At 39.0% G+C, this 26947-nt stretch overlaps 1 protein-coding gene across 3 annotated transcripts in view; it reads left to right on the forward strand.

Moving 5' to 3' along the window:
- The window catches only part of PLCB4 (phospholipase C beta 4), a 184120-nt gene that overhangs the window by 96246 nt on the left and 60927 nt on the right, over window positions 1-26947 (forward strand). For 2 of the 3 annotated variants that reach the window (XM_057382838.1, XM_057382830.1), the window contains exons 3-11: window positions 4314-4414; window positions 6526-6606; window positions 6920-6979; window positions 8229-8372; window positions 17389-17468; window positions 18021-18074; window positions 22790-22871; window positions 23573-23673; window positions 24306-24363. In XM_057382838.1, the coding sequence (XP_057238821.1) occupies window positions 4331-4414; window positions 6526-6606; window positions 6920-6979; window positions 8229-8372; window positions 17389-17468; window positions 18021-18074; window positions 22790-22871; window positions 23573-23673; window positions 24306-24363 (744 nt within the window). In that variant the 5' untranslated portion in view covers window positions 4314-4330. Of the gene's footprint in view, window positions 1-4313; window positions 4415-6525; window positions 6607-6919; window positions 6980-8228; window positions 8373-17388; window positions 17469-18020; window positions 18075-22789; window positions 22872-23572; window positions 23674-24305; window positions 24364-26947 lie in introns of those variants that run through there. The other variant, XM_057382848.1, reaches the window with a different exon arrangement.

The raw sequence follows: 26947 nt of genomic DNA on the forward strand, positions 1-26947 counted from the left end.
GAAATGGCAAACACAGAGCATGGAGCCTCCTCACCTCTCACTCATCAAACAGGGATTCATTCCAGAGGCAAAAATAATAATTACAAAAAAAAAAATTTACAAGTCCTGTCACGATATTCAGGACTAAGCAAACTGCGGAAATTGTGCGTTTCTGTGTTTGAAACTGGGGGGGTGTCAGCTCTAAGGAACACTGCTGTCCTTTCCAGCAGTGTCTCAACGTTGACAGGATGTTTATGGGATCCAAGGAGTATCCTATCCATCATGCTAGSCAGCCCCGGGGATTAGTTTAGAATATCACCTCTTTCCCCAAACATTTGTCTCCTTCGTATTAACAGAATCCTTTTCCTCCTCCTGTTCAGCCACACCTTGTCTTTCTTTTGGTCAAAGAATGAAAAAAACCAGGATTTATAGTCCACACAGCCCAGATTTAGCTTAGTATGGCCAAGCTTACAAAAGAGGAAGACTTTTGTGTTAATTAATGCTATTCTGGATACGGTTTATTTTGTGTCCTCACTCTTTGGGTACTCCAGGTGAATTCCATGTGATCCAAATCATGYCTTCAAGGCATAAATCAGTGTTGAAAGAAAGGAAAATACCTCAAAAGCCATTTAACTACTGCACTTCACCTGCTTCTACCTTGTGGTCATTAGTTAAGTCCTGAGGTGTGTTTATATGAGTGTTCTTTCTCTTTAGTGAATGGTATGTATTCAGAGGAGTTGTTACACTTTTAGAACTCTTAAGTCAATAAGATTTTATTTCAGTTTTTAAAGGCTGTATAAAAGCTTTCAAATTAAAATTTTGCTGTCTTTAAATTTAGTTCCTTAACCTTCTATCTCTCCCAGTTGAATATTCACACATTTCATTGTTAYTAAATTTCTCTAAAGAGAGTAATTCTTGATTCTCATCATAGGATATATGCATGCATGTATTTACAGCCATATGAATGCTAGAATGTCATGTTTATTTGGCTTTGCTGGTTGGGATTAGTTTTGTTTTTCTCTGTCTTTGAACCGCTGAAAAATTGATGAAGATTAACACAGGTCCAAAGAGTGACAGGAGAATATTTTGTATTTTATTTTAGTGATATTAAAAGCTAACAGGGTTAAGAAAAAATGGATTTTTGAGAGGACTGTAAGAAATGTGAGAGACTGAAATAAACTTTTCTAAAGCCAGAGAGAATTTTCTTCACCTTCTGCACAGCTGCCAAAGCATAGGGCTTRAAAATGTTGTTTGTTACAATTCCTCTGACTCCTTGCCGCGTGTACTCAAGCTGTCTTTSCCTCACACTTCATCTGTCTCACTTCATCTGTAAACTGAAGTGACCTAGAGAAGAGATTGGGAAGGTGGCAAATAACAACGAGCTTGAGTCCCCGAGACAGAAGTTAATGAATTATGAGCAATCAGGCGTGTTTTCTTGTCACTAAATGCGAGGTTATGCAAATGAGGTGAAAGGCTGTAATCCTGGTTGCTGTGACAGAGGGTGGTGCTGGGTTACTTTGTCCTGGGCCAGACCCCTGACTTCAGAAAGGCAGCTGGGAAAGTGGAGAGAGCTCAGGCTGACTGCAAGCTTTGAAAAATGAGCATTGCAGCCGAACCTGAGGAGCTCCATCTATTGAATTTCTCAGCRATGAAGTAACAAGTTCATCAGACTGTGTGAGTACCCAGCTAAGGAGAAGACCCCTGTGAAGGAGGGATTTTACAGAGCTGTGTTTCTGTGGCTGAATAATGAGCTCAGCCAAGCTAAACAAGTGAATTTATATAGTGGTAAGATAGGAGTCTTTCTTAGAGTTCAGATTTTGGAGTGCCAAATGCTGGAGGGAGCTTGGGATGTATCTTGCACAGGATTTCAGAGCAGTCACAGAGCTTTTTTAATCTGGGTTTTTGTGGGGTTCAGTGCCAGTATAAAAGGGTAAAAATCACATGTATAGGCTTGGGACTGTGGGGGCATATTCTTCACAGGTTTAAAAGTGCCACTACATTTCTGATGTTTTAGCACAGAATGTGTCAGCTTTTCCCAGAAGGATGGGAGCATTTATTGCTGCATGAACTGCCTGTTGTATTTGAAGGAACTTTTCTTCTTGAGAACACTCTCATAGTAAAAGACATTTAAATAGATAGGGAAACAGCCACCGTGCCATAAAAATAGTGGTTATCACTTCAGGTGTGTGTGTGTTTTAAGTTTCCTTTGCTCCAGGGCCAGCCACTGAGTTTCCAGTTTGTTGTGATTGTTCTGAGCTGCTGTGTGAGGTTCGTGCATTGTGTGGAACATGATCCTATCATGCTACTGCACTGGGGTGGTTGCCCTGTTATCCARCTTCCTTTATGAATTGAGGGAAAAGCAGCTCTGTGCTGATCTAACCTGGAAGAAACACGGGAATTATAGGTGTATTTTAAAACAAATCCAGTAATTTGGCACATTCTTTGAAAGTAGCTCAAAACATCTTGGAATCCTCATGAATTAGGTATTATTCCTTGTTTACACAGTGGCATGGGCCAAATGGACAGGATTGGCAAAAAGAAAAGGGGACTTTTGATATGATATTGAATGTAGATGATCTATTTTATTTAAAGCATCTCTTCATTGGGAGAAAAATTGTACAGATGAATAGTTTAAATATAATTTAGCCCTTTTTTAAATCAGAGAGTACAGATCTATTATTTTGATTTTTCCTCCCATTTTCAATGAAAGTGAACACTTTATGGTGACATGTGTATATAAGTTTCAAAATGTATTTTTGATTGTTACAAAGAATGAATTCAGTTGTCTTATTCCCAAGGCTTTGGAAATTTGATATATATTTTTGATACTTTTGTATCAATTACTAAAATAGGGTGAGAGATGGGTTAACATGAAAATGTAGTTCGCATGCTTTAAGTAGTGGGGTTATTTTTCAGTAGAAATTACCAAAATAACTCTTCTTAAAGCCAGTGCTTGACAGAGTCTTCTAACAGTTCTTTTGTTCTCATTCTTTTTCTTGTTGGAAGATGTTTTATGTGAAGGAAAACAGGACAGAGAAGGGGGATACCACAAAGTTTTTAAACACTTGGATTTATTCTTGGTTTAAAATTCAGCCAAAGAAGACATTTCTATGTACGTGGATTGCACAGGCTGTCATGCTCTCCCTGGAGTTTTATGTAGGCTCTTTATTCTTCTCACTTGGACAAATTTTCTTGGGCCTCGTGTGTGTGCAGCAGTGGAGCAGGAGCTGTGCTGGTCACATTTAACCCGTGTGGTGCCTCTGGGGMCAGTCAGGAGTGGCTGAACATCCTCAGTTGTCAGGGGAGGGAGGGCTGGGATGTTCAGAAGAGGCTGAGGTCAGCGGTGTGATCATGTCCTGCTGTCACCCTCGATATCCCATCTCGCAGGATGATTTCCTGACATCCAGCAGTCAGGCTCAGCTTKCCTTGCTGCTGCCAGGGGTATTCCCCGTTTGCTGCTCCAGCCTAGAAAGGGATAATCAGGATGCCGTGTGCCCTAGATGGCTTTAGGAAGCAGCAGCAATCACTTCAGATTAAATGAACTTCAGGATTTCAGAGTGTTAAGTTGGGGCACTGTCTGCTGTAAAGCAGTGTAACCTGGAAGGCRCCAAYRCATTGGAAAGGATACTGGATAATTTGCTGGCCTTTATTGTAATGTCACACAATATGATTTCTGTATTGTGTTCTAAATTAACAGTTTTGCTCACATTTGTTCTCTTACACAAGTGCACAATACAACCAYCTAGTTTTATTTAATACCCTATGCYTCTGAATAGTATTTTTTCCCTTTRAAWTTTRACATATACATTATTCATATCTTGAGTTATGGGTAAAATATGACTTAAAAATAGGACTTTAGTTAATATAAATGAAATTTGAAACAAAAGATTTATTTTGGCTACATAGCATACAGTTTAGGATGTTAAGAAAAAATACAATCTCTCTCTGTAGCATCTGATGTTTTCCAGTAAAAAAGCACTTGTCTGCATTACAGGTTGTGTATTCTGTCACCTGAAGCTGAGTTAATCCCAGCCTCACTGTACTCTAGAAGTTACAATGCCAATTTTTTTTCCAATAAAACTTAAATTTCAAATAAACTTCAAATTTCAAATAAATAATTAAGTTTATACMCATGCTTTACAAGTATTTTTTCATTTTAAAGCTATGAAACAACAGCAGTCTTAGGAGGAGAACTCTTGATTTAGAAATGCACTGTAACATTGTAGTACTTCCGTGTGAAAGCAAAAGCTAAAAGTTGCTTTTTTCCTGCTTGGCCTTTGAAATATTCCTTTTCAAGGATGGTAATTGAACTGTGCTTTTTCATTCCATTTCAGGTTTTTCTTCCATAATTATGGCAAAACCTTATGAATTTAACTGGCAGAAGCCAGTTCCCTCTTTTCTTCAAGATGGAGCTGTGTTTGATCGATATGAAGAGGTAAGAGGCCAGTTGCCTTTCATTTGCTATTCTTTTTAAATATGCAGAAGTTCTAGAATATTTCATGTTTTGCTTTCATTGTACACAAAGAAATTTTAATTTTATCTGGTAATACCTCTGGGAATGTCTGTGGGGAGGCCATGCCTACACACTTTATTGCTATATAGTTTTTTTGCTTTTAAAAGAGATAGCTTTAAAATATATTTAATCCTTCTGATTTGAAATAAGCCCTGAGGAAGACAAAGGGAGAGTTGGACCAAAATAGCTGTAATGTGCAGAAAACTCTCATCCTTGCAGATTCATAAAGCACATTATTGAACAAAGTGAATCCTTCARTTTTTTGTACTATCTATCAACTGCAGGGAGGGAGAATATTGCTTTTTAAAATATATATAAATTGAGGGCCTGCCTATKACATGGGAAAGTAAGAGAACACAGAACATTTGTATTCTGATTCAAATGCATCATTTGAGATCTGGAATGGTTTTATCTACTTTAGAAAATCAATCTGCACTCTATCTGAAATATGATTACTACGATCCTGCTTTCAGCTATGCTTTAATCCACACTTATTAAAGGAATGCAAAACAGGGCATTTTACACAGGCARCTGAARTAAAGTGCTGAGAAKTTTACCTTATACTCAGCATTGATAYGCTGGTAAGAATAATTTTATCAGGGTCCATTTTTAATCTTGTTTGAACAAGATATCTCTATAAGTTGAAGGTAAGTGCCTTCAGGGATATTAGTATTCTCTTATCTTTTGAAATGTAAGTAAAAGGTATTTTTTATCACAAGGCCGGCCAAGATAGGGATAGTTGATTTACCCCATATTTCCAGATTTGTGGCCAGATAAATGAAATAGATACTGGCGGACACAGAATTCCTTAGAAAGGTGGTTCAGAAAAGCTTTATTTTCCTTCAGCAAATGCTGCTCCAGAAACACTCTGTGAGGATCCAAGTGAGGGGGCACAGCCTGTATTTATTCTCTTTCATTTCCATGAGAAACAGATACAGGAGAGAGTTTTAAGTGCTCAGATATTCTCTGTGGAGTCAGAGACACTCGGTGGGCACCTGCCCTTGGGTGTAATGACAGGGACAAGCTCAGGAAGACATCACTTGTTCTGTTCTCAGCAGGCACCTCGGTGACACTCCACAGTTCTGGCCACACCAGGGGTGAGAGGTGACACCGAGGTCTTGCTCTTTGCAGCTGAATTTGCTGTCCCCAAAACCCCACAGAAAGGGTGTCCTGCTTGCCACCTGTGCAGCAAAAGGCTGTTTGTCCATCCCGTGATCCTCTCCTGCTCCAAGAGTTGCTGCAGATTATTCCAGGTTTTCTGTGGCACAGTTGGGAGCCTGGTTTGTTTCCTCACAGAGGACTCTTCCCACAAATGCTCCTCAGTTTTCAATTAAGGAAGTCAGGAAGTTCTGGATCCCTTTTTTTCTTTAAGAATTGATTGATTCTGCACACTGTTTTCCTGCATTTTAGCTTAATTTATGATGCTCTAATTGAGGCTGGAGGTGTGTGGAGCAAATTTCTTTTTAAATTCAGCTAATCTGATTTTTTTGCCTTGCCTAGTCTCTTTGGAATACCATTCTCTCCCAATTTCTTCTACAAATCAATATCCTTCAAGCTCTGCTTGTCAGATACTCTGGCTGCAAAGCACTCACAACATGTACACTGCCATAGTCCAACAGAAAGGTGCTTCCCAAATTCTAAATGTTWAAGGGAAACGTGGCCATTTGATGCTGCAGGTAGCAATTTGTATTTTTCTYCTTGAAGCATTTCATTTCAATAATTTTTTAAGTTCCATTTAATTGAGTTTTTTATTAGATAGGAATCACTGCTTTTATTAAATAAAACATTTTCATAGTTGCAATTAGGTAAAATATTAAGTGCATTCCAGTGTCTCAAGCATCACCAATAAGACAAATCTTTAAAAGTTACCTCTTTTTTAAAAGCCTGCCTCTGTCATTTCTCTTTGTTTGGGAATAGAGAATTCTGCAGGGAGATATTTGGGAAGAAATGTAACAATCCTTTATTTTTGAATAATAAATAAATTATGTTTGTCAAACTGACTAAAATAATGATCTGTATTTACTTTTCTRTAGGAATCTTTTGTCTTTGAAAGCAACTGTCTCTTCCAAGTGGATGAATTCGGTTTTTTCCTGAGTTGGAAAAGTGAAGGAAAGGTACGCTACAATTATATCAGGAATGTATATTATATATTATTACACATTATTATATATTATTATACTCTGATTAGTTTTTTTAAATCTAAAATACTGTGTTAGTTTGTTTACAAAACTAGCCTTMATTCTATTCTTTTAGAATTGACAGAACTGAAGCATTTAAGAGGAAATTAACTGATATTAAAGAGAAATATGCTGCTTAGTGTTTATTAACAATGTTTGCCAATAAGAGGCACTGTTTATTTTTGCTGAAATTCCCAATGGAGTCATGTCTCAAMTGACCTTTGAACTTGTACTCTTTTTGTCACTTCAGGAGGGACAGGTATTAGAATGCTCCCTGATCAACAGTGTTCGTTTTGGAGCTGTACCAAAGGTATTTTATAATTACTTCATACTCCTCATTTAATCAAAGAGTATTTAATCTGAAGGTGAAATTCAAGATGACATTCATTTCTTCAAATAATACCAGTAACACAGCTTTTATTTTACAGTCATAGCCTAAAATTTTAAACTTTGATGTGATTTGTTGGGATTGCAGTGGGCAGGGTCAGTCATCTGGCCTTTCTGATGTGGTACAGGATGCAGGAAGCTGAGCAACAGACATTAAGAGAGCTGACATTAAGGAGTTTTTAATTACCTTATAACAGTGTATTGTAATACATGTTTCAGGGTTCTGTGAAAAAATGTTTCACTTTAATTTTGTTCCTGTCTGACTGAATTTACTTTATCTTTTTGCTGCATTGACGTAAAATGTAGCAAGTTTTGTTTGCGTCTCTCTTCATGCAGTTAGATGGTCAGAGAGGGCAGCAGGTCACAGTCTGCCTTTTTGAACAGTATCAAAGAAAGTTCTTGCAAGGTGTTCCACAGAACCCCCAAAACTTTGGAAATATGCTCGATGGTATTCTTCAGAAGGAATATGTAGGATTTTCTGCAGTGAATTGTGGCCCTCCCTCCTCAAGGCCTTCCGTTTAGATTTGTTGTGAACTCTGCACTTCCTCTTGTACATGTTAAGTGKTTTTGTGTTGGCTGTAGGGAACTATCTCTGAGAAATTATCTTGGGAATCTGCAGACTGGGATCTCTGCCCCACAGAGAAAGTGTGGGTGGTGCAGACAATCCCATTCTCCACATGCTGACAGCCACATCAGTATGCTTCATACACAAAAAATATGTCCATTAAAAATATGGACAAAAAGGTATGTCCATTAAATCTTTAAAAAATATGCCCATTAAATCTCCAGCAGCACAGACAAGAGCTTGTGTGACAGGTCGCTAAGAAACAGCCRAGAAGTCACAGAGATCATGACTCTCAGGAGCTATGGACTTAACTAGATTGGCATAATTAACTTAGAGATTAGTACTGTTCCTCTGTTCCACTCCTTGGAGTGATTAATTTTTCTTTTTCAGGATGGAAATACGAGTTCTCAAAATCATATTCCTCTCTGTTAGAATATATTGTTTTTTCAGGTTTGCACACAATAATTCTAAGTGAAAGCACTCATTTAAGATGACTGGCGAAGGTTTATAGGTGTAAATGTACATGGAGGTGAAAATGCATTTTTACCATAGTGCATTGCATAACACAAGTGTTGCAAATGTAACAAATTACTATTCTGTTTCACAGGATCCCAAAATACTGACAGCGCTCGAGGCTGTTGGAAAATCAGAAAATGAGTTGGAAGGCCGGATAGTGTGTGTTTGCAGTGGCACCGATCTGGTGAACATCAGCTTCACTTTCATGGTAGCAGAAAACACAGAAATAGCCAAGGTATTTCACARTTAACCATTGTGTGGGGGTTAAAAGAAGAGCTCATCAGCAGTTCTCAATTGTTTTTCCTCAGTCTGCTGGGCTGACCGAAATAACCTGGTTTAGTGTCTGCTGCCTCACCCTTCCAAAGGACAGCAGACATTTGTGTGGAGCATTCTGAAATGTGTCTGTGTGCCGTGGTGAGAGGAAATAGGGATTTTATCAGCCTGTGCATGCACAGTGATTTATCAGAATTAGACATTGAGACCATTATATATAGGGCAGAGCATTCCCTGAGCTTTTCAGTGTCTCTGTGGGGTTCAGCAGATGAGGTGATGATGGTGCAGTGGGTCTGTAACAGAGATGCTGAAGGGAAGTGCAATTACTTCCATTTTCCTGGTGGGTGGAGTTCAGCCCTTCAAAACTCTGTTCAGCGATAACCTAATTGTACTGTGTGATTCATATTATTTTAGAAGACAAAAGCAGGAAAGAAAATTCTCTACAGTTATGGGGATCCCAGTGTACCCAGGTTCTTTTCTGTTTCCCGTTGACATGGAGCAGTCTTAAGAACACAATGGTGCTTTTTTACACGTCATCTTTCCTGAGAGCTTGAGATTGCAGTTCACATGCAGGTTCTGTGCTCCACCTGCCCTGGTAACTCAGCTCTAAACTGCTCTGAGAAACCTAATCAGAGTGCTGATCATACACTGCTAGCTGAGATCCAGACAYTCATGGGGTTTTAAAAATGCACACTCCTTGCTTTGCTTTTCAGTTTGTATATATTTAGGGTATTTAGGATTATAATCTGTTTTGCCTGGAAGATAAATATTAAATAGTGATCAGTATCACACACCTGCTAAATCCCTTCCTTTAAACCTGTTTGCTGAATGCAACATCACTAAATCCCTCGGGAGTCCTGGTTTAGTTTTCATTGCTTTGGATCCATACCTTTGGAAAAGCTGGCAAGGCTGAATAAACTCCTTTATAGGAGAAATACTTGTATAATTTATGTGAGTACACTAAATTGATTTTACTGTGTGTATTTTCTGCAGGCTTTAAGGGAAATAACATGTCAGAGTTATGTTTTGAAAGCATTTGAAAAAAGAAGCAGAGCAAAGAGATGTTGGCAGCATTCACTTTTATACTTAACCCAGCACTGTCTCTGATTTATTCTGAAAAGGGCTGCAGTTAAGTTTCTCAGCCACCTTAGATCTCAATAATCTGTATTAGACTAATTGGTTTGTGAGAATGTTGGCCCATTACACAGACTGTCACAAGAGATGAGCTAATTATGCTGTCGAGAAGATCTACTGCTCATTAACAGCCAAGCATACAGAAATGGTGTGTCATGCTGCAGTGGGCAGGCTTGGAGAGGCCCATGGATGTGAGAGTCCTGCATTTGGGAGCTTTTCCACCAAAATATGTATCCAGAGCTGTCAGCAATGATGATCCACCTCATCTGATATGATATGTTTGAGGCACGAGGGAGAGCATAAAGCAGATCAGCCCAAGAAATCAATGTAGAGCTTTCTAAGTGCCTTCGCTGGGGAATTTGCCCTGTACTGCATTGACCTTTGGTATATGGTAAATACATCAACGTGCTACTGTATTTCTGTGCTGAAATAGAATTTTCTAGGTGTTATCTGCACACAGAGCTGCTCCTGCTTGATTCTTCTTGTTTTGTTCAGGACACAGTAAATTTCCTCTGTTCACAGTAAATCTCCTCTAGAAGAAACTGGAGTTTGCATGGCATGAAGTAGCTGTGCAGCTGCTWGTTGCAGTTTAAAATAGGCCTTGATTTAATCCAAATGTGTGCAAGTATAAGCCCCTCGTTTGAAATTACAGGCAAGAGTTTGAAGGAGAAGGGGCAATGGTTGCAGGTTCAGCAGCCCAGATATGTGTGAGGGCTGAAAGAGAGGTGAAAGAAACCTGTGGTTTCTCTGTTCCACTCTGTTGCCATGAGGAACAGAGCATTGCTCTGTCCCTTCCTCAGATAAACCAAGGTCAGGACTGGTCATACCAGAATGGGATACTTTAAAATGAGGGAATTGAGTGATAGATTCAAACACAAAAGCTCAAAACCTTTCTGCCCGGAAAGGTTCTGCTTCTGTAAGAGGTAATTTACAGTTGGAAAAGAAACAGTGTTACTCACTGAAKGCTGGGTTGAAATGGGACTGAGTAACCATGACAAAGAAAATTGGTGGAAATTCCTCCCTTCTTCAGCCCATCCATGYGAGGAGTGGTACCAGTGGGAAGCAGGTTCTGCTCTGTCCCTGGCACAGGGTGACAGAGTGGGACAGTCCTGGGGGTGTCTCAGCTGTGGCAGGAGGGCTGGTGCGTGGCATGGGCAGTGCCAAGCTCTCCCCTCCGGGCCCATCCCAAGCTGGCCATTGTCATCTCCATCCCCTCTGCCCCGGGGCAGCCCCTGTGCCTCTGGTGCTCAGCACCTCTGGCCAAGGCATTGCTGAGCTCCAACTACAGCTTTTCCAACAACAAGCGTGTGTTTATTATCTCTCCACTTGTCTCCAAGCTTCAACTCTGGTATTTACATTCTATCTATTTAAATTTTATTGGTGTTTTCAGCAGAGAAATTGGTTTTCATTTCCACTCTTAAAAGAGCCACAGAATAGGGTGTACTCTGTCTCTGATTGCAAGCAGCTGTCGTGGTCCACCCCTAAAGCAGCTCCACTGTGGTAGTAGAGAGTGACTGTAAAAGGTAGAATTTAAAACCTGATGTTTGGAATCCTGATTAATTCAGGATAATACATTATCCTGAGCTAAAATTAAAACACACATACACACACACATTAGAGATGAGAGAGTATGTGTGTATTTTTTACTTCTCAGATGGATTTTCTGGGCCCAAGTAATTGGATAATCTGTTTTCCTCAATCTGTGAGAAGGCTAGTGAGTATTTGGGGATGAATTTGCTTGGGGCAGAAGAGATGTAGTGCTGATGTGAGGCCTTAGYCCTTGGCACATGGGCTGCCTGTCCAAAGCTGGTATTAGTCCAGTAAAGCTGTTGTACTTCAGTGACCCAAAATCTGGACTTCTTGTGTTCTTTGCTCATCTACTCTGTCAATGCATTAACGACTTGAACTTAAAAGATTAAGCTAATTTAGCTTCTTTAACATTACTAAATATTAGTGCATACCAGGGGTAAATTTGCCCTGATAGTTGTTCTTTCCCAGCTGTAGCTGTTTTGTGGGAAAAGACCGTCTCTCCRGCTCATAGATTTTGCCCTTCTGCTTGAAAGTAATATTCATTTCATTGCCATGTTTAGAGGCACAGCTCCCACGGTTTAAACCCATGTTTAAACCAGTGTTTAAGATAACCTGGCTTTGGGAAGTGCTGRTGCATTCCTTTGGCAGTAGGTCTGGGGTGGGAACAGCCACAGGGGAGGCAGGGTGGGAAGGAGAGTGGAGCAGCTCTTTACACTGGTTTTACACTTTCAGTTGGATTTTATAGAAAATAGATGTTTTCTACAGTTGTGTTWCTGAGAGTAATTCACACATTGGTGGCTTAACCTGTGAGGCACCAGAATAAACAGAACGTGCTAAAATGCTTAATTACTCATATGCTGACAAACAACATAAAGGTAAATGCAGGCTTTATCATACAGCTAACAACATTCATGRCATGGAAGTCACCTGCCATTGAAAACATTTCATTTTGGCATTCTTAAACTTCTCAGCTGAAATGAGAAATTAATTTTTTTTTTTAGTTTGTTTAAAATGGTCTTGGTTAGATGAAGCACTTCAGGCTGATAATTTCTGTTGATGTTTTTTGCTATGTGGCTCTTCTTGACTCACAGAAAATTTCAGTTACATTGAATCATAGAATGGTTTGGGTTGGAAGGGACCTGGAAGACCACCCAGTTCCAACTCCCCTGCCATGGGCAGGGACACCTTGCATAGACCAGATTACCCAGCCAGCTCAGCCTGATTGACCCTGACTCTTTTCCTCTGAAACAAGCTATTAAATATTTGCCTGAATAAGGTTATTAGGAGAGCAAATTGAAAAGTAGCAAAATATTCTCATGGGAGTATTCCACAAATATAATACAGAAAAATTCTGTTTCCCAGTAACTTTGGTTTGTTTKGATGTTTCGAAGCAAAACTCTCCAAGAAGCCTGCAAAACACACTTGAATAGCTCTTTAGAAGTCTCTGGTYGTTCCTCTGTCCCACTGTGGAAATATATGGCTTATGTCTAATAGCCCATRTGATAAATATTTCTGTACCATGATTGCCTGAAATATATGACCAGAGCTTACCTGTGCCAAGTCCATAATGCCATGTTCGCTAGAGAAATCTTAATATCGCAACCTGCAATTAACTATTGGTGCTTCGCATGTGCTTTTCTGCCTTTTCATGTACATTCTTGGCTATGCCACTGTGAAATTTTCAGTAAATTTRCAGCTTTAGCCCTGATACTCCATAGCAAGGAGGTGGATTTCACTGTCTAAAGCTCCACCGTGTTTCTCAGTTTTCATACAAAAGCAGCCAAAGTGATTGTTCCAGCTCCTTTCAGAGCAGGCCCCTCCAATGCTGGAAAARCCACTGGAGGGTGTGAAGCTTTGTTGAAGTGTGGTAGCAATCTGGACACATCTGGCAGCTCCCAGTGCAGAGTGTGTGAGCCTCAGCTTTCTGATGGAATACTTGAAAGTCAGAAGGATCCCGTTCAACTTTGTGCCAGTATTTTCACAGTGGTATCCTGCAAAAATCGGCGCTGTGGCTGGTCAGGGAAGGGGTTTGGCACTATCACTCCTCAGGTCTCCTTGCTTTGGCTGCCTGGAGTGAGAGGAAGGGTGATTTTCCTGGAGCAGAGATGAGTTTTGAGACAGCTGCRTTGAGAGAAGAGGGACATCTGCTGGCTGAGAGCAATGCCGGGGATTCCTGCCAGCCCGCGTTTGGCTTGGGAGGAGGTGGGAACTGTTCTTTGTAGGCTCCCTGAGCCTTCAAACTACGGAGCCATTGACAGCTGGTCCTAGACACTGAACACCAAAATCAGAGGGCGATGCCTCCTTGCCTCTCTGGYTTTCCTGATGCCTGGAATAAGTGGAGTGCAACTGCAGAGAAACTGCACTGGAGAAGGGAAGGTAAAATCTCAAGGGCTGTTGGTAATGCTGACCCCATCAGTCAATAAGCCATGCATGACCTTGTCTGGAATTTCATGAGCTGTAGGCTRTGGTGATTTTTAACCTTTCATAATTCTTGTCCTTTTTAACCCTGCCTAAATGAAAGGTTGATGGCTAAAATAGAGCTGAAAGGCYAAACTTATTTGTGCACCCTGCCAGTGCTGCCTGTGTTTCATCGGTGAACCTCAGCTAACACAGGGTCACTAAGTGCCTCAGAAGCATTTCAGTCCTACAGCAAAAGCTAAGAGAGTGCTTCTTTGATTGATTTTTCTTGCCCCTTCTCCTTCTAGAGATGTTTGACTGTGTTTGATCTTGTCAGAGAAAAACAACACAGCACTTGTTCCAGCCTGCAGTGTGGATTTTGGCCTCTTGTGTCAGCCTAAGGGTCTGAGCTTAAGATGCACTGGTATTTATTTTTGTTTCTTTTCATGATTGTTGATTTTCTAGGATTACTTAGCAGGTCTGAGATCCCTCTGAATCTGGAATAAAATTTTTATAAGGGAACCATTCTGGAGTTACCTCAGTAGATTAAAGATACTGAACCATATTTTGAAAATTGGAATATATTCAGCACTAGCATTAGGAAGAATCCAATATAYGCTGATTTCTGTCAAAACCTATTTTTTATAAGACCAAAATGTTTCCTACCCACCTCATTTCAGAATTCATCTTGTTACAGGATTTTCCTTCTTTGCAGAGGTAGTGATTTGAAAATGCTGAGCTTGAAAGAGGAGAACTGAGGGTCTTTATCCCTGTTACTTACAGAGATTTACAGGTCTTTCAGCTTCTTCTGTAAAATAAGGGGTGCTGTCATAGGATACAAGCAAGGCTGCTGCTGTATTGTGTGTGTTAGCTGAGAAAAACCTGAGCCCTTCTTTCATCCCTCCCTCAAGGTCATCAGACAAGTGTGCATTAAATCTGGGAATGCTTTGTTGTCAGGAAAGCAATAGATTGCCAGCTTGACATTGAATGTTGTGAACATYTGAATATCACTTGATCACAGTGCCTGAAAAGCAAGTATGAAGACAGTAGTTAATGGGAGACTATTCCGGCTCAGAGGGATAAAAAGTCTGGCTGTGTTGGATGTGTTGTTGAATTTGTTTTTTTGTTGTATTCCTGGTTAATGTGGGGCCAGCTGATAACCGTGGGCAGTGTCTGATGAAACACTCCAGAACCTGCTTTAGGCTCAAAGCAGAGGGCAGGCAGCCAGATGCTGCACTGTGGTGTGGAACAGATKGACAGACGTGTCTCTGGAGCTGCCACATCTTGCCCAGGGCACATCTCGCCAATGTAAAGATGATTCAGAGCTGGACAGAGGCTCTCGGGTCCCTCCTTTGCTTGCTGCCAGCAGAGATGTGATGCTTTTGTGGCTCATCTGTGCTTGGCTGTAGGTTTGTGCTCTTTTGCTCCAAAGGAGTGCAGTTCCTGATTTGGCATCTCTGTCATGGAAGGGCATTAACACTGAAAAAAGGTTAGGGAGGCCTTTAAAGTGGGAAMCATCAAGACAACTCCTGCAAAAAAATCACTTGGGAAGTGCTTAGTGTATTGATTTCTCTCTCTGCTTGGGATTTTTTTAGCAGTGTTCCTTTTTGGCAGCTTTTTTATATGTGCAGAAGTAACTCCAGAGCTGAGTGCTGGCTACCCTTACTTTTAAATGTTAGTTTTTGTTGCATCTGGTGTAGTTGTAACCCATTGCCTTCAAATCTGATTGGATCTGTAGGTGTTTARTTCCAGTTGAAATGCTGATATTGTCAGTACTGCACCAGTGGTGGTCTGGGGTAGAAAAAAGAATGGAAGAAAAGGTGCATTTATTCACAACATGCATTTGGTGTAATTTAATGTAGCAAGGGTTTTCTGTTTGTAGTGAATATGCCTTTGAGTGGTTGGGTCAGTGCTGGAACACTGAGGAGTTTTGAAGGGGCTACAGACCAACTCAGATCACACAGTTGTGACAGYGTTAATGCAGCAGAAATGTTACATTTTATTGATTTAAATGACAGCAACAAGGAAAATCAGCCAAACAAAAATTCAGTCAAACAAACCAAAATCAGAAACCAAAATCAGGCCAAAACAAAAAAAAAAAAAAAAAAAAAAAAAAAAAAAAAAAAAAAAAAAAAAAAAAAAAAAAAAAAAAAAGAACCCAAACAAACCACAAACCCCCAAATGTAGGTAGTTGAATTTCAACAATTCTAGGAAAYTGAAGTAAGATTTGTTCAGGCATTTACCCTGGAATTATCACAAGCACCATTCCTTTATCATCTGAGGTGAGGCAGCATTTGTAGGAAAAGATAAGTGTTTCCTAAATCTGTCAGTGGCTTCTAGTTATATCAGTTCTAATAAATAATATTATCTTGCCCCATGAACATTGTTTCTTTATCTTCCTAGGCAGTTCCTTCATCCTGTGACTACAAGGTCATCTTACTCATGCAGTTGGAAAGAGACATTGGAGGGCAGACTCTTACTGGGGGAGTTGTTTTCAAGCCCAAAAACACACCTAAGAAAACCCTAAATACTACCTTTTCTCATAAGTGAGAGTTATGTTTTTCAGATGGTTCTCAGATACACACTTGATGTGTCTGAATGCATGTTTTATGCCATACTTATTTAGGAGGTAACTTAAAAAAAAGAACACTCAAATATTAATACATATCTTAATAAGTGGCTACTTTTTCTAAAGCAAAACAGATTTAATATTTCATGAGCACAAGGGTTTCCTTAAGTGTGTTGTTTATCTGTTGAGTTGACMCCTTAGACCTTGTTTTAGCCCACAGGGATTTGCTGCCTGTCGTTTACAATATGCCATTTCCAAAAGATGTTTTTGTTCCTCCATTATAAATCATTTTTTTCATCTGTATTGCAGATGTACAGCACTCATTCATGAAAAGAAAAATACACTCATCTGCATCTATTTATAAGCATCACATTCTGGATCCTGCCCAAGTCAGCTCAAGCTGCATGCACAGCATTTGGCCAGAAGCAAAAAGCTCCTTTATTCATCAGGTTAATGTTTAGCAGTGGACCAAATCCCATCTCAGTTCCACCAGTGTAAATTATCTGTTGAGTAATCCTAGCGTTACAATGGTGTAATTGAGATCGAACTTGGCTTGTAGCACTGTCCTTTTTTCCTCTTCCCATGGCTTTCCCTTGCCAGGATTCTCACTGAAATCAATGASTGTTCATGTTAGGGCCTAAGCCTTAAGCTGCTTCTCTGCAGTTCTGCAAAGTCTGAGTGCAGGCTACAGCAGAAAAATAGATCCCTGAAAGAGGAATTACATAAATAAGGCTGTAATGCTGCTGTTGGCTGGAAGTATCCCAGTGATTATTTGGAAWGTTGTGCATTTTAAGGATGAAAACAAGAAAACAAGCAGGACTTGGATATGTAACAGGCTSTTAGATGAGGCAGGTGTTGCTGAGTGATTGTCGTGCCTCATTGTGGTTTGCTGTAGCTTATTCATATTTTATTTCACTCCTTTTCTAAACTGGACCAGTTAAATATGTCACATTGAATAATGGGGCTCAGCAACAGATGATGTTGCCCCCCACCACCAAAAGGGAGGCAAATGTTTGTACAGAGCTGTAAATAGAGGGCTCARTAAATCAGTCAATGGCCCACTTGCCTTGGCTGGCAATAAACTGATTTATTAGCACTGCTGATACTACTTGTAGCATTTGGAAGAATGGAAAGCACAACCCCTTTGTTTGGTGGAGGATGAAATAGAAATGGGTGAAATGGATAAAATGTGGCTGGACTTTTCCATGGTATGGGCTGGGAAGTGGGTAGGTATTTTCCTAAGCACAGGTTACTAACATTATCCATGCCTTTCCCCAGACAAACTTTCCTAATTCTTCCCTCTTTAGTTTCTCCTAATTTGATGTTTCTGTATTTTTGTGTTTTTCAGCAATGGGTAGAAGGGCTTGGATCCATCATACATAACTTTAGAGCTAACAATGTCAGTCCAATGACATGTCTCAAGAAACAGTAAGTTACTTTMTTTCCTCCCCTTTCTCCTTTATTTTTCTGTCCTTGTATTTTCCTTGTCAGAATTGAAAAAGAAAACCCAATTGTTTTTCACAGTTCGCCATTTACCAAAGTGTCATAGAGAAAATGGTGTTAAATGATTTAAGAGTTTGTCTTTTATTGAGACCAAAGATATTTCCAGGCTATATCTGCCACCTGCCCATGAGAAATTATAGGAGAATTTATAACTGTTCATTTGATTTATTGTAGTGTATGTTTTAATTATTGGCTGGTTTGTTCTTTCCTTGATGCATATGCAAGTGAAACCCCATGAGACTTTCTCATCTTCACACTTGTGTTAATTGCTGTACTGATTTTTTWAGGCTGATTTTTGCCTTTACAGTTAAAGAACTGCTCTGCCTCAATCTCTAAAAGGTTGCAGAAAAATGTTTTTATTACAGAACAATTATTTGTTTGTACTCAATTTGCAGAAATGGCAATAAGTTAAACATAAGTATCTAGATCCCCATTTTAATAAATAGTATTTTAAAAATATTTCATTCCTAATTTCAGCTGGATGAAGCTGGCCTTTCTAACAAACACAAATGGGAAAATTCCAGTTCGGAGGTAAGCACAGCTGGGGAGCTCCAGGTTTTTTAAGTTACTATTTCTATAATTTTAATAAAAYTCTGTGGCTTAATAATGGAATATAGTATCAATTTTTATTAGTAATACATATATAAGAGTAAGTACAGATTTAGATATACTTGTCTGACCTCCTTGGTAAGCTAGGCAGGACTTAYATCAACCTAGTAGTATTTTTTTCAGACCATTGTAATGAAGATATGTGTTCTTATAATAGTTTTCAAAGTCAGTTAGAGCTAAGAGCATCAGATTTCTCAGCCTAACACTCCTCAAACCCTGGGAGAGGGTTTTCAGCTGTAAAAATYCATAAAATACTTTAAAAAAACCCATAAAAGCTTGCATGCCAGCTAAGTAGAGGACAAAAAGGTACTTTCAAACTGCAGTTTGTTGTAAAAGAGCCATGTGTGTGTCTGACAGAAATACTTGTGCTTTTATAGGAACCCCCAGGATYATATTTGGTTTTGACCACATGGTAAATGAATTATTTGTCAGTAACAGCAAAGCTAGAACAGCATCTTTCTTTTTGTGCAGCTATAACTATTACAAGTTACTGATTTTCAGTCCTCTCTGGCTAGGCAAAAAYGCTCCCCTCTCCTGTGCTAGAACTYAATTCTTGCTCATACGCTGAGCTGATTTTTTCTTCATAAAGTACATGAAAACCTAATTTTTGGGGTATGCTGGTTTTTCTGGAATAGAAAGTCACAGAAGAGAGCAWGAAGGAGAACTTTGTACAATAAACCTCACACCATTATTTTTTTCAAGGGAAGAAAAGAGGATTTTGCATCTGTAGAATCTACAAAAAGACAAAGGGCCTGCTGTGCTGCTTTCCAGGTTTCTTTAGTTTCATGACTCAGGTGACACCTTGACAGTGTTAAAGCTGCTGCAGTGTATTAATCTTCGTTCTCACATGGCTGAGTCCCTGCTTATTTCTCAAACTCAGCTGCCATGAAGCACCTCCTATGCAGAAAGTCCCGTGAGGAATATCAGCTGGAGGGTAGCAAAGAGGGAGCAATACCACAGGGACAAATCAATTTTCAGGACTTTACAGCTCTGTGCCCATGTTTGAACACAGAACCTTATTTTGCAGTATGAATTTATAGCGTGCTAGCTTGTCTGAAACTGTTTCTGCCTTTAAATATTKTACATTATATTTAGTGAGGCATAAATTCTCTCTGTTGTGCTCCAGCACACTGATTTGTGTAGGCAGACAAGCCTGTCTGTGGCTTTAAAAGTCCAGTTCACTAGGTCCAGTGTATTAAATCTTTAAATTTGCATTTGCACTATTTACAGGTTAACAGAAATCTGTCTCCAGCAGTTTTATTTATTGCAAAATTAGGTTGCTCATAAATTCATAAGGGATTTACTATTCCATGAAGCTGAATCTCCCTTTAATCTGGATGCTCCAGGGAATGTGCTATGTTGGTGTGGGTAAAATGGGGCAAGTTTTTGGGGTTCACTTGGTAAGCACTGTCTCACCCACTGAAAGGATTAGGAGAGCTGTCAGTGAGAAGAGGGATGTGAATGGAGGAGAGAAAAAATCAATCTGCTCTGCAGACCTGCATTGGAAAAGAGGGGGAATCAGGGCCCTGGCATGGGATGGCAAGGCCATGGGGTTGGCCTGATCSAGCAGGAGCTGCTGGTCATAAAGTGGGACACAGACACTCAGGGGTCKCAGCACAAGATCCACCTGTAWTTCATTTTTACACAAAGTGCAATRAAACAMCAAGGGGAAAAAAWATCTCACCTGCAAAATCAGAGCTCYTTGCATTTCTTCCCAAGTTTGAAACATATTTTGCAACTATCACATTCCCCATAGGGAATGATGAGCCTTGAGAAGGTGAAACTCCTTGRGCTGTTKGTGGTAAATGCCATAAATATTCGTGATTCCTTGGTAGCACAGTTGAGARTTGCAAAGTGACAAAGATTTTTCTCAGGCTACTTTTGGATTTTARTGTATTCTGGGACATATATCTGTTGCTGTTGATGTACTGTGTTTGGGAAAGAAGGAATTCTGGCAGTTAGCAGTGTGAAAACCTTAGGAGAGTAGCAGTTTTGCCTTTTGGGCTTTAATAAATTTTAGCAGTCTCTGTCTAGAATTACATTTACAGATCTTGCAAGGACACCGCATTTGTAAGATATTTTGTATGTTTGGCTTTTAGCACTGCTGTAACAGATGAGCAAACAGGTCAGTGTTTGTTAAGAAAAAAAAAATCTACTTAGTTTCTGCAGCTTTCTGCTGGCTGAAAATGGATTTTCTATATGAGTGAGTTGCACCTGCTCATAGAGASCCTGTATAGAAATTAGCTTCACTCAATTTATGTCTCTCCCTTAGTGTAGCTATATTTAAAAGGATTTAAGCAAATTTAGGTTCTAACTATGAAAATATATAGCAAAAAAGAAATATATAAACTACGACAAATGAAGCTTAAATCTGTTTTCCAGTTCAATTAAGATAATTTGAAAGTAGAGTTTTTTGTTAAGTGTGTTTCATATCAATTACTCTAGAGTGTCTGGAAGAAATCTGTTACAATACTTCAGTGTTGGTTGGAAATCARAGTTAGCTAATTTCTTGTACAGTGCAGGCAGGGGTACTTCCAGGTCAAGCCAAGCTGATAAATTCATTGGATCCACGGTAGAAGATTGATTTCCACAGTTTGTGTTGGCTTGAATTTTGAGGTAATGGTTGCGAAGTGGTGAAGGTCTGAAGTAACCAAGTCCTTTAATCCATCAGCAACCATGATAGAGTCATATCCCTCAGTTACAGAGCTGGGAAATATTTTAAATATTTATGAGGAAGTATATTGGCATGTTACCATAAGCCTCAAACCACTGTCGGAGTAAACACCTGCTGGTGTCAAGGTGAATGTAAATCTGTCTCCTCTGATGGAGGGGAAGGCAGTTTTATTTGCAATAGCCTTAGCAAAATGAAAGTGTCATACTGTAGTTTTACAATCTTTTTTGATTCATGCAGTCTTCTCTACACTGCTGCCCTCATTACAAATTACTGCTATGTTTGCTGTCAGCTTTTGTGAAATAAAAAAATTTGTTTGGCATCAGAAGTAAGTTTCCTGCAGCCATGGAATCTTGGCACACATCTGATTAATTACTTACACCAATATTACATATTTTACAGGACATTTATTATTGGAGCCTGATTAATTACAACCGACAGAGAAATTTATAGGGCTGGAAATAGGTTGTAAATTGTAGAGCTAACATTACTCTCTGGTTTAGAATTAGCAGAAAAATGCCTGAGAATTTTTTTAAGAAACAAGTGCCTAAATATTTATTTTCACTCTATATTTTAATGAAAACATCTTGGTACTTATCAGCTTTGGAAAATCTAACTGCTAACTTAGATGCCTAAATAGGGAATTCTAACTGTTTTAAGGACTCAGGAAGAAAAAAAAATGGCTAGGATCTGTTAAAATATTTTTTCATCATTTAGGTATTTCGCTTCCTGATCTTAATTTTATTGGTTTGAAAATATTTGCATAGGCAGTTTAGAGTGTTTTGGAGAGTAAAACAAATGTGAATTGCTATGGCAACGAAGAGCAGCAACAATTTGTTTCATGTCTCTTGCCATGTGAAATTATTTATTATGCACAGATTAACTAAAAGTCTCAGCAAATGTTTGTCTCACTTGATAAAGAGCAACACATTCTTATCAGCAGCCATAGAGTGTTTCCCARTGGACAGCTTTTGTTAGAAATATATATTGGATACTGATTTCAGTTTTTCTCTCCAGACTGAGACAACAAAATCAAGGGTTGCAGGACACACCATTTTAGCTCAAATCCTAAATAGAAGGCAGGAGAGCTGTCAAGTTTGGATCCCCCTTTCCAGAATCAGAGGTTATTCAAATTGATCTCAGATGGAAGCAGAAATAGACCACATTCATATTAATCMTTAATCATACATTTTTGTGGGATTTGTATCATTCCAAGTGAAACCAGTTCGTCAGTTGTATGCATGGTGAAATCATGCTTTGGGAAGGAGCAGGATGCTCATCATTTTGGTGGAAATATTCCAGTGGCAGCTGAAAGCTACCTAAAGGATTTGTCTGTAGTGTGACCAGGGCAGGATATTCTCAATGGCTGTGAGGGAAGGGAGCGTCCCGAGGGAGGAGTGAGCACTGCAGCAAGGAATGGGATTTGGCATGGGGCTGGGACTCTCTTGATAGCAGCAACTGCTTGAAAAGGAAAGAGGAAGGAAGCTGCTGTTGGAAATGGCCCAGTCCTACCCTCTGGGTGACCTGGGAGACACAGGTTAATGCCTGTAGTGGAAGGGAAGTCATCACGCCCGAGAAGGGCCGGAGTCTCCTCACTTGGAGAGTCTGCTGCTTTCTAAACAGTCATTTATCTCAGCACACAGCTTAAAGGAGCAAACAGAAGAATGCTTTGTATGGTTCTATATCCCAGTGTATTGGGGATAAAAACCCCTCTTTTGTTCAGTTTGCAGTTCATTATTTTGATATATTTTCTAATGGCTGGCTTGCAGGCACAGTGGTGCTGCTCTGTGGAGCTTAGAGCACTTCTTYAAGTGCACTATTACTTGGAATCTGCTTACATTCATCAGTTGAAGCCAGAGGAAAATGTTGGCAGTAAAAGGAAGAGAGAGAGAGGACTGATTGTTTTAAAAGTGACTAATGTTTCTCTGGTTTTTTTTTTTTTTCTCTCCACTGTTTTTTGTTTTAGCATAACCAGAACCTTTGCATCAGGTAAAACAGAAAAAGTGATCTTCCAGGCACTTAAGGAATTAGGTCTTCCCAGCGGAAAGGTATTTAGTGGTTTTGAATAACTGTTTTTGTATACTAATAAATGGATGACTCATTCACATTTATAGCTGTAATCTAAATCATTTGCATCACAAAAAGCATGCCTATTGTGTGCTACTAATCACTGGAGGTTGTTTACTAGAGCCAAAATGTAATCAAATCTGTATGACACAGAGGTCCTTAAGCCTTTTAGATGAGGCTTCCCTTCTTTTCTGTCACAAACTACCTTTTGTTCATTTATGCAAAATATAGAAGCACAAAAAATTCATGTAACAGGTTTTTTTTTGTTGAATTTCTTGAATTCTTCCTGCTCTTTGCTCCCCTCCTTTGGAGAGCTGCTCTCCAGCTCTGTCCCACTCACAGTGGGAGCCCCTGCCAACATCTCCAGAGAGGTGATGGCTTGAACTTTTGGGGGCTTTGGGGGTTTTTTAAGCTTCAGAAGAAAACCAGATTGTTTTCCAGCTCTGTATTTATGTAGAATTAATGTTACTGTGAGGTTAGAATACAAGCACATCAAACAGATCTGTGATAAATACGAATTTAGAACTACTTTGAGAGAGCACAAAAGAAACCAGGTAAATTTATAGTTTGTAAAGAGCTAAACCAGTTCTCGGTTACATTTTGCTGATATAAGATATTCTATTGGGAAAAGATCACATAMGCTCTCTTGTCTGGATAAATGTACCTTTTCATTTTGTTGCAGAATGATGAAATTGAGCCTGCAGCTTTTACTTACGAGAAATTTTATGAGCTCACCCAAAAGATATGTCCCCGAACTGACATAGAGGACCTMTTTAAGAAGATGTAAGTTCAAATTTAATATAATCTTGCTTTAAAGACATTTTGTTGTATTTTTAGTCCATAACTAATAGTGACAGAACACTGTAAAATGTATCTACTCTTGAATCCTAGTAGCATCAGCAGTACTTTAGAACAAACTCCAGGCTGTGTTTTACCCCTTCCTTCCCTCTCAGACTGTTAATGTAAAAGTTCACTCTGTATTTTAGAGCAACTTTTACATGAGTGAAAGGGAGCACCTGGAACTTTTTTTTTTTTTTTTTGCATTGGCTTTACTAACTACTGTAATTTTAACTGGCTCCTTTAGGTGATTAACATCATATGTGAACTAATTAAATTAAGTAAGAAATGTGAAGTCTGAAAAGTTTCTTCACTCAATTTGTTCTCAGCTGGAGGACTTACATGTTGTTTTATGAAGTAATGTTTGTTAAGTGATAGGAATATATGTTGTGGGAGATATACTGTGCCAAGCATAGACAGTTAGTATGTTTTCTGTGACTGTTCATTTTGAGATTATAGAGCTACTTTCAAGTAAAAGAGTAGGTGGGTTTTAAAGTATCAACAATGTCAACATGTAAATCATACCTACTGTAGCATCGTGTATAAAAACTTACATTCTCTAATAAATTTCTTTTCAGCAATGGAGACAAAACTGATTATTTAACGGTAGACCAATTAGTGAGCTTTCTAAATGAAGTAAGCTTTTTCATACATTAACTACCATACAAGTCTGTCTGCAGTGGCTTGCTTCTTCCMATCTTTTCATTGCATGCCCCGTGCCCATTATTTGCTATGCTTTTGATCGCTGATCTTTCCATTATGGTAACATCCAGGTGCAAAAATCAGCTCCAGCCGTTGTGGTGTTGTGCTTTCTACATGTTGGCTTTGCTGTTGCATCTGTTGATTACTTGCTGCTGTGTGATGGTGTTTTATGCTGTGTGTTTTGTGTGTTTTATACTTCTTATGTTTTTACATTCGACACAGTTTCCACTAAAATACACCCAGTATTYTATTACAGACAGTTATTTTACCTGTAGGCCCCAGCTCGATATATCTGCTAGCCCTTCTAGAATAATAGAAAAAGTGAAGTAGGCTTTTAAAAACAGAGATTTGATTCTCCTCAGCAGTATTATTTCAATCTGTTACCAATCTAAGAGCTAAGAGGATATTTTAAGAGCTTGTATATGATTTTTAAAATACCATGTGTGCRGAATAAGAAGAAATATTTTTATTGCTGTGTTTCAAGAATACAGTTGTTGGCAGAAGTATTTAGTATTTCTTAAAAACATCGTAAGTGTGTGAAGTAGTTCAATAAACACTGTGGGGCTGGCTCTTTTCTATTCCTAAAGCCCAGTAAGTTATAGAAAACTGACTCGTTTGGAATTCCAGTGATAAAGGCACTGTGTGATTTTGGCAAGAACACACCYCTGGAAAACAGACACATCCTACTTGGTTTTGTACAAGTAGATTATTGTCATCTGGAATATAGGAAGCTGATGACCTCACTATGTGACATTTTGGGGTACATTACCAAAAAATCCCTCCATCTAAAATTGTTCTACTAGTTAAAAATCAATTTTGTATATGTTCATATTTTTATTTATATACTGGATATCTTCAATATGAAGATTCAAGCTGTAARTTCCCCATATATCAAATGTACAAGATAATTTTCAAGTAAAGAATATATGCCTTACTCTTCACTAAACCTGAATTACTTGTAGAAAGGGTGTATGAAGGGAAAAGACAGAGAAATTATTAACACCTTGGTTACGTAATTGGGGTTACATMCTTGGGCTTTAGTTCATATCTGTTGGCAAATTGGAGCACTGTGAGACATCCTTTTATCACAGCTATTTACACAATTCAGTGTCTAAATGTTTGCAGAACCAGGGCCATAGCTAAGACTTGTCATTTTCGCTTCTGGGAGAAAGGATAGTGTTGTGATGAAATTACAAATTATCCCTTTAAAGCCCCTCAGCCCTCAATTCACCTGCAATGATAAATGTTACTGCTTGAAGCACACAGATCTATCCCACCTTAAATCATGTTAACTGCATTTTTCTTTTTAGTCAGTCTTCATTTTCAGATAAATTACTTTTTGATCATTATTTTAAAATTGATCTCTTATTTTAATTTAAAATATAGTTTCTTGAAGCCTAAATGGCTGAAGAAGATCTGCTAACATTTGAAAGAACCCCCTATCTCCAGGAACTGTTTAAAAAATCAAATTTACTTGTGCTCAATTTTGTGTTGCTTTAGCAGTCCTTTTTACAGAATTAGAAGCCTTATTTTATAGGTAGTATTGGAGAAAGTTGCAACTTGGCTACATTCTTACTGACAAAATACATTTTTAATTGGAGATCTTGTGGTTGGCCCTTTAGTTGGTGACCAGAGCTAGGGAAAATTACTCAAGTGTTTTTTATAGAGTAGGACATTAATTCTGATGGCTGAAACCAATGCCTTCTGTCTGTGCTGGAGGTCTTTTGGTCTCCAAATAGAGTTTAAAGTTTCGGTCATAATTTGAAAGGCACGAAATGACCCAGAGTCTGCCTCCTGAAGGGATCGTTTTTGTCCCCTCGGCAGCTGGCCAACACTGCAATTAGCAATGGTGTTTAATGCTGGAAAATATAAAAAGATTATTATTATCATTACATAGGAGAGGGGAGTTACTTGGCACAGCAACTCTTCATGAGACTCTTTAACTTAAATCATTTTGAAGTAACCTCCAAGGCATGCTGCAGAAGTGTTAAGGGTTATGGGTTTTTAAGAGAGCATGAGGATATCTTATGGGTATGAGAGGAACAGATTTCCTGGAGTTATTCCAAACTCCTGTCTCTATTTGACTTTTAAATGCTRCTGGCTGACAGCTGATTTAATTGTGCTTCAGTATTAAAGCTTCTGGGAAGTTTTTGGAAACTTAATTATTCTCATGCACTGAGTATTTTGTCTAAGTCTCCTATCTTTAAAGTCAAATTTTGGAAAAAAAAAAAAATTTAGTAGAACAGGAACTGAAATCACTACCATTGAGATTTCTCCTGCAGTTCATTTACAGYAATAAAATAACAAGGCAAGTAACAGTTAAAATGGAATTTTCAGTAGTCTGATCAGGACTCATCCATTCTTTTGGTAGGGAGGTATGGGGAGATCCTTTCCTATTCCCAATTCTTTGCTCTTCCTCCCTCTCTCTCTCTTCTACTTCCTTCCTCTTCATCCCTCCTTCCCATTTACTCTTTCCATCCGCCAGGTGTTCACCTGCCCAAAAGAACACCCTTCTCAC

Source organism: Malurus melanocephalus, unplaced genomic scaffold (assembly GCF_030028575.1).
Source record: "Malurus melanocephalus ecotype Western Australia unplaced genomic scaffold, MMel_1.1 scaffold_13, whole genome shotgun sequence".
NCBI lineage: Eukaryota > Metazoa > Chordata > Aves > Passeriformes > Maluridae > Malurus > Malurus melanocephalus.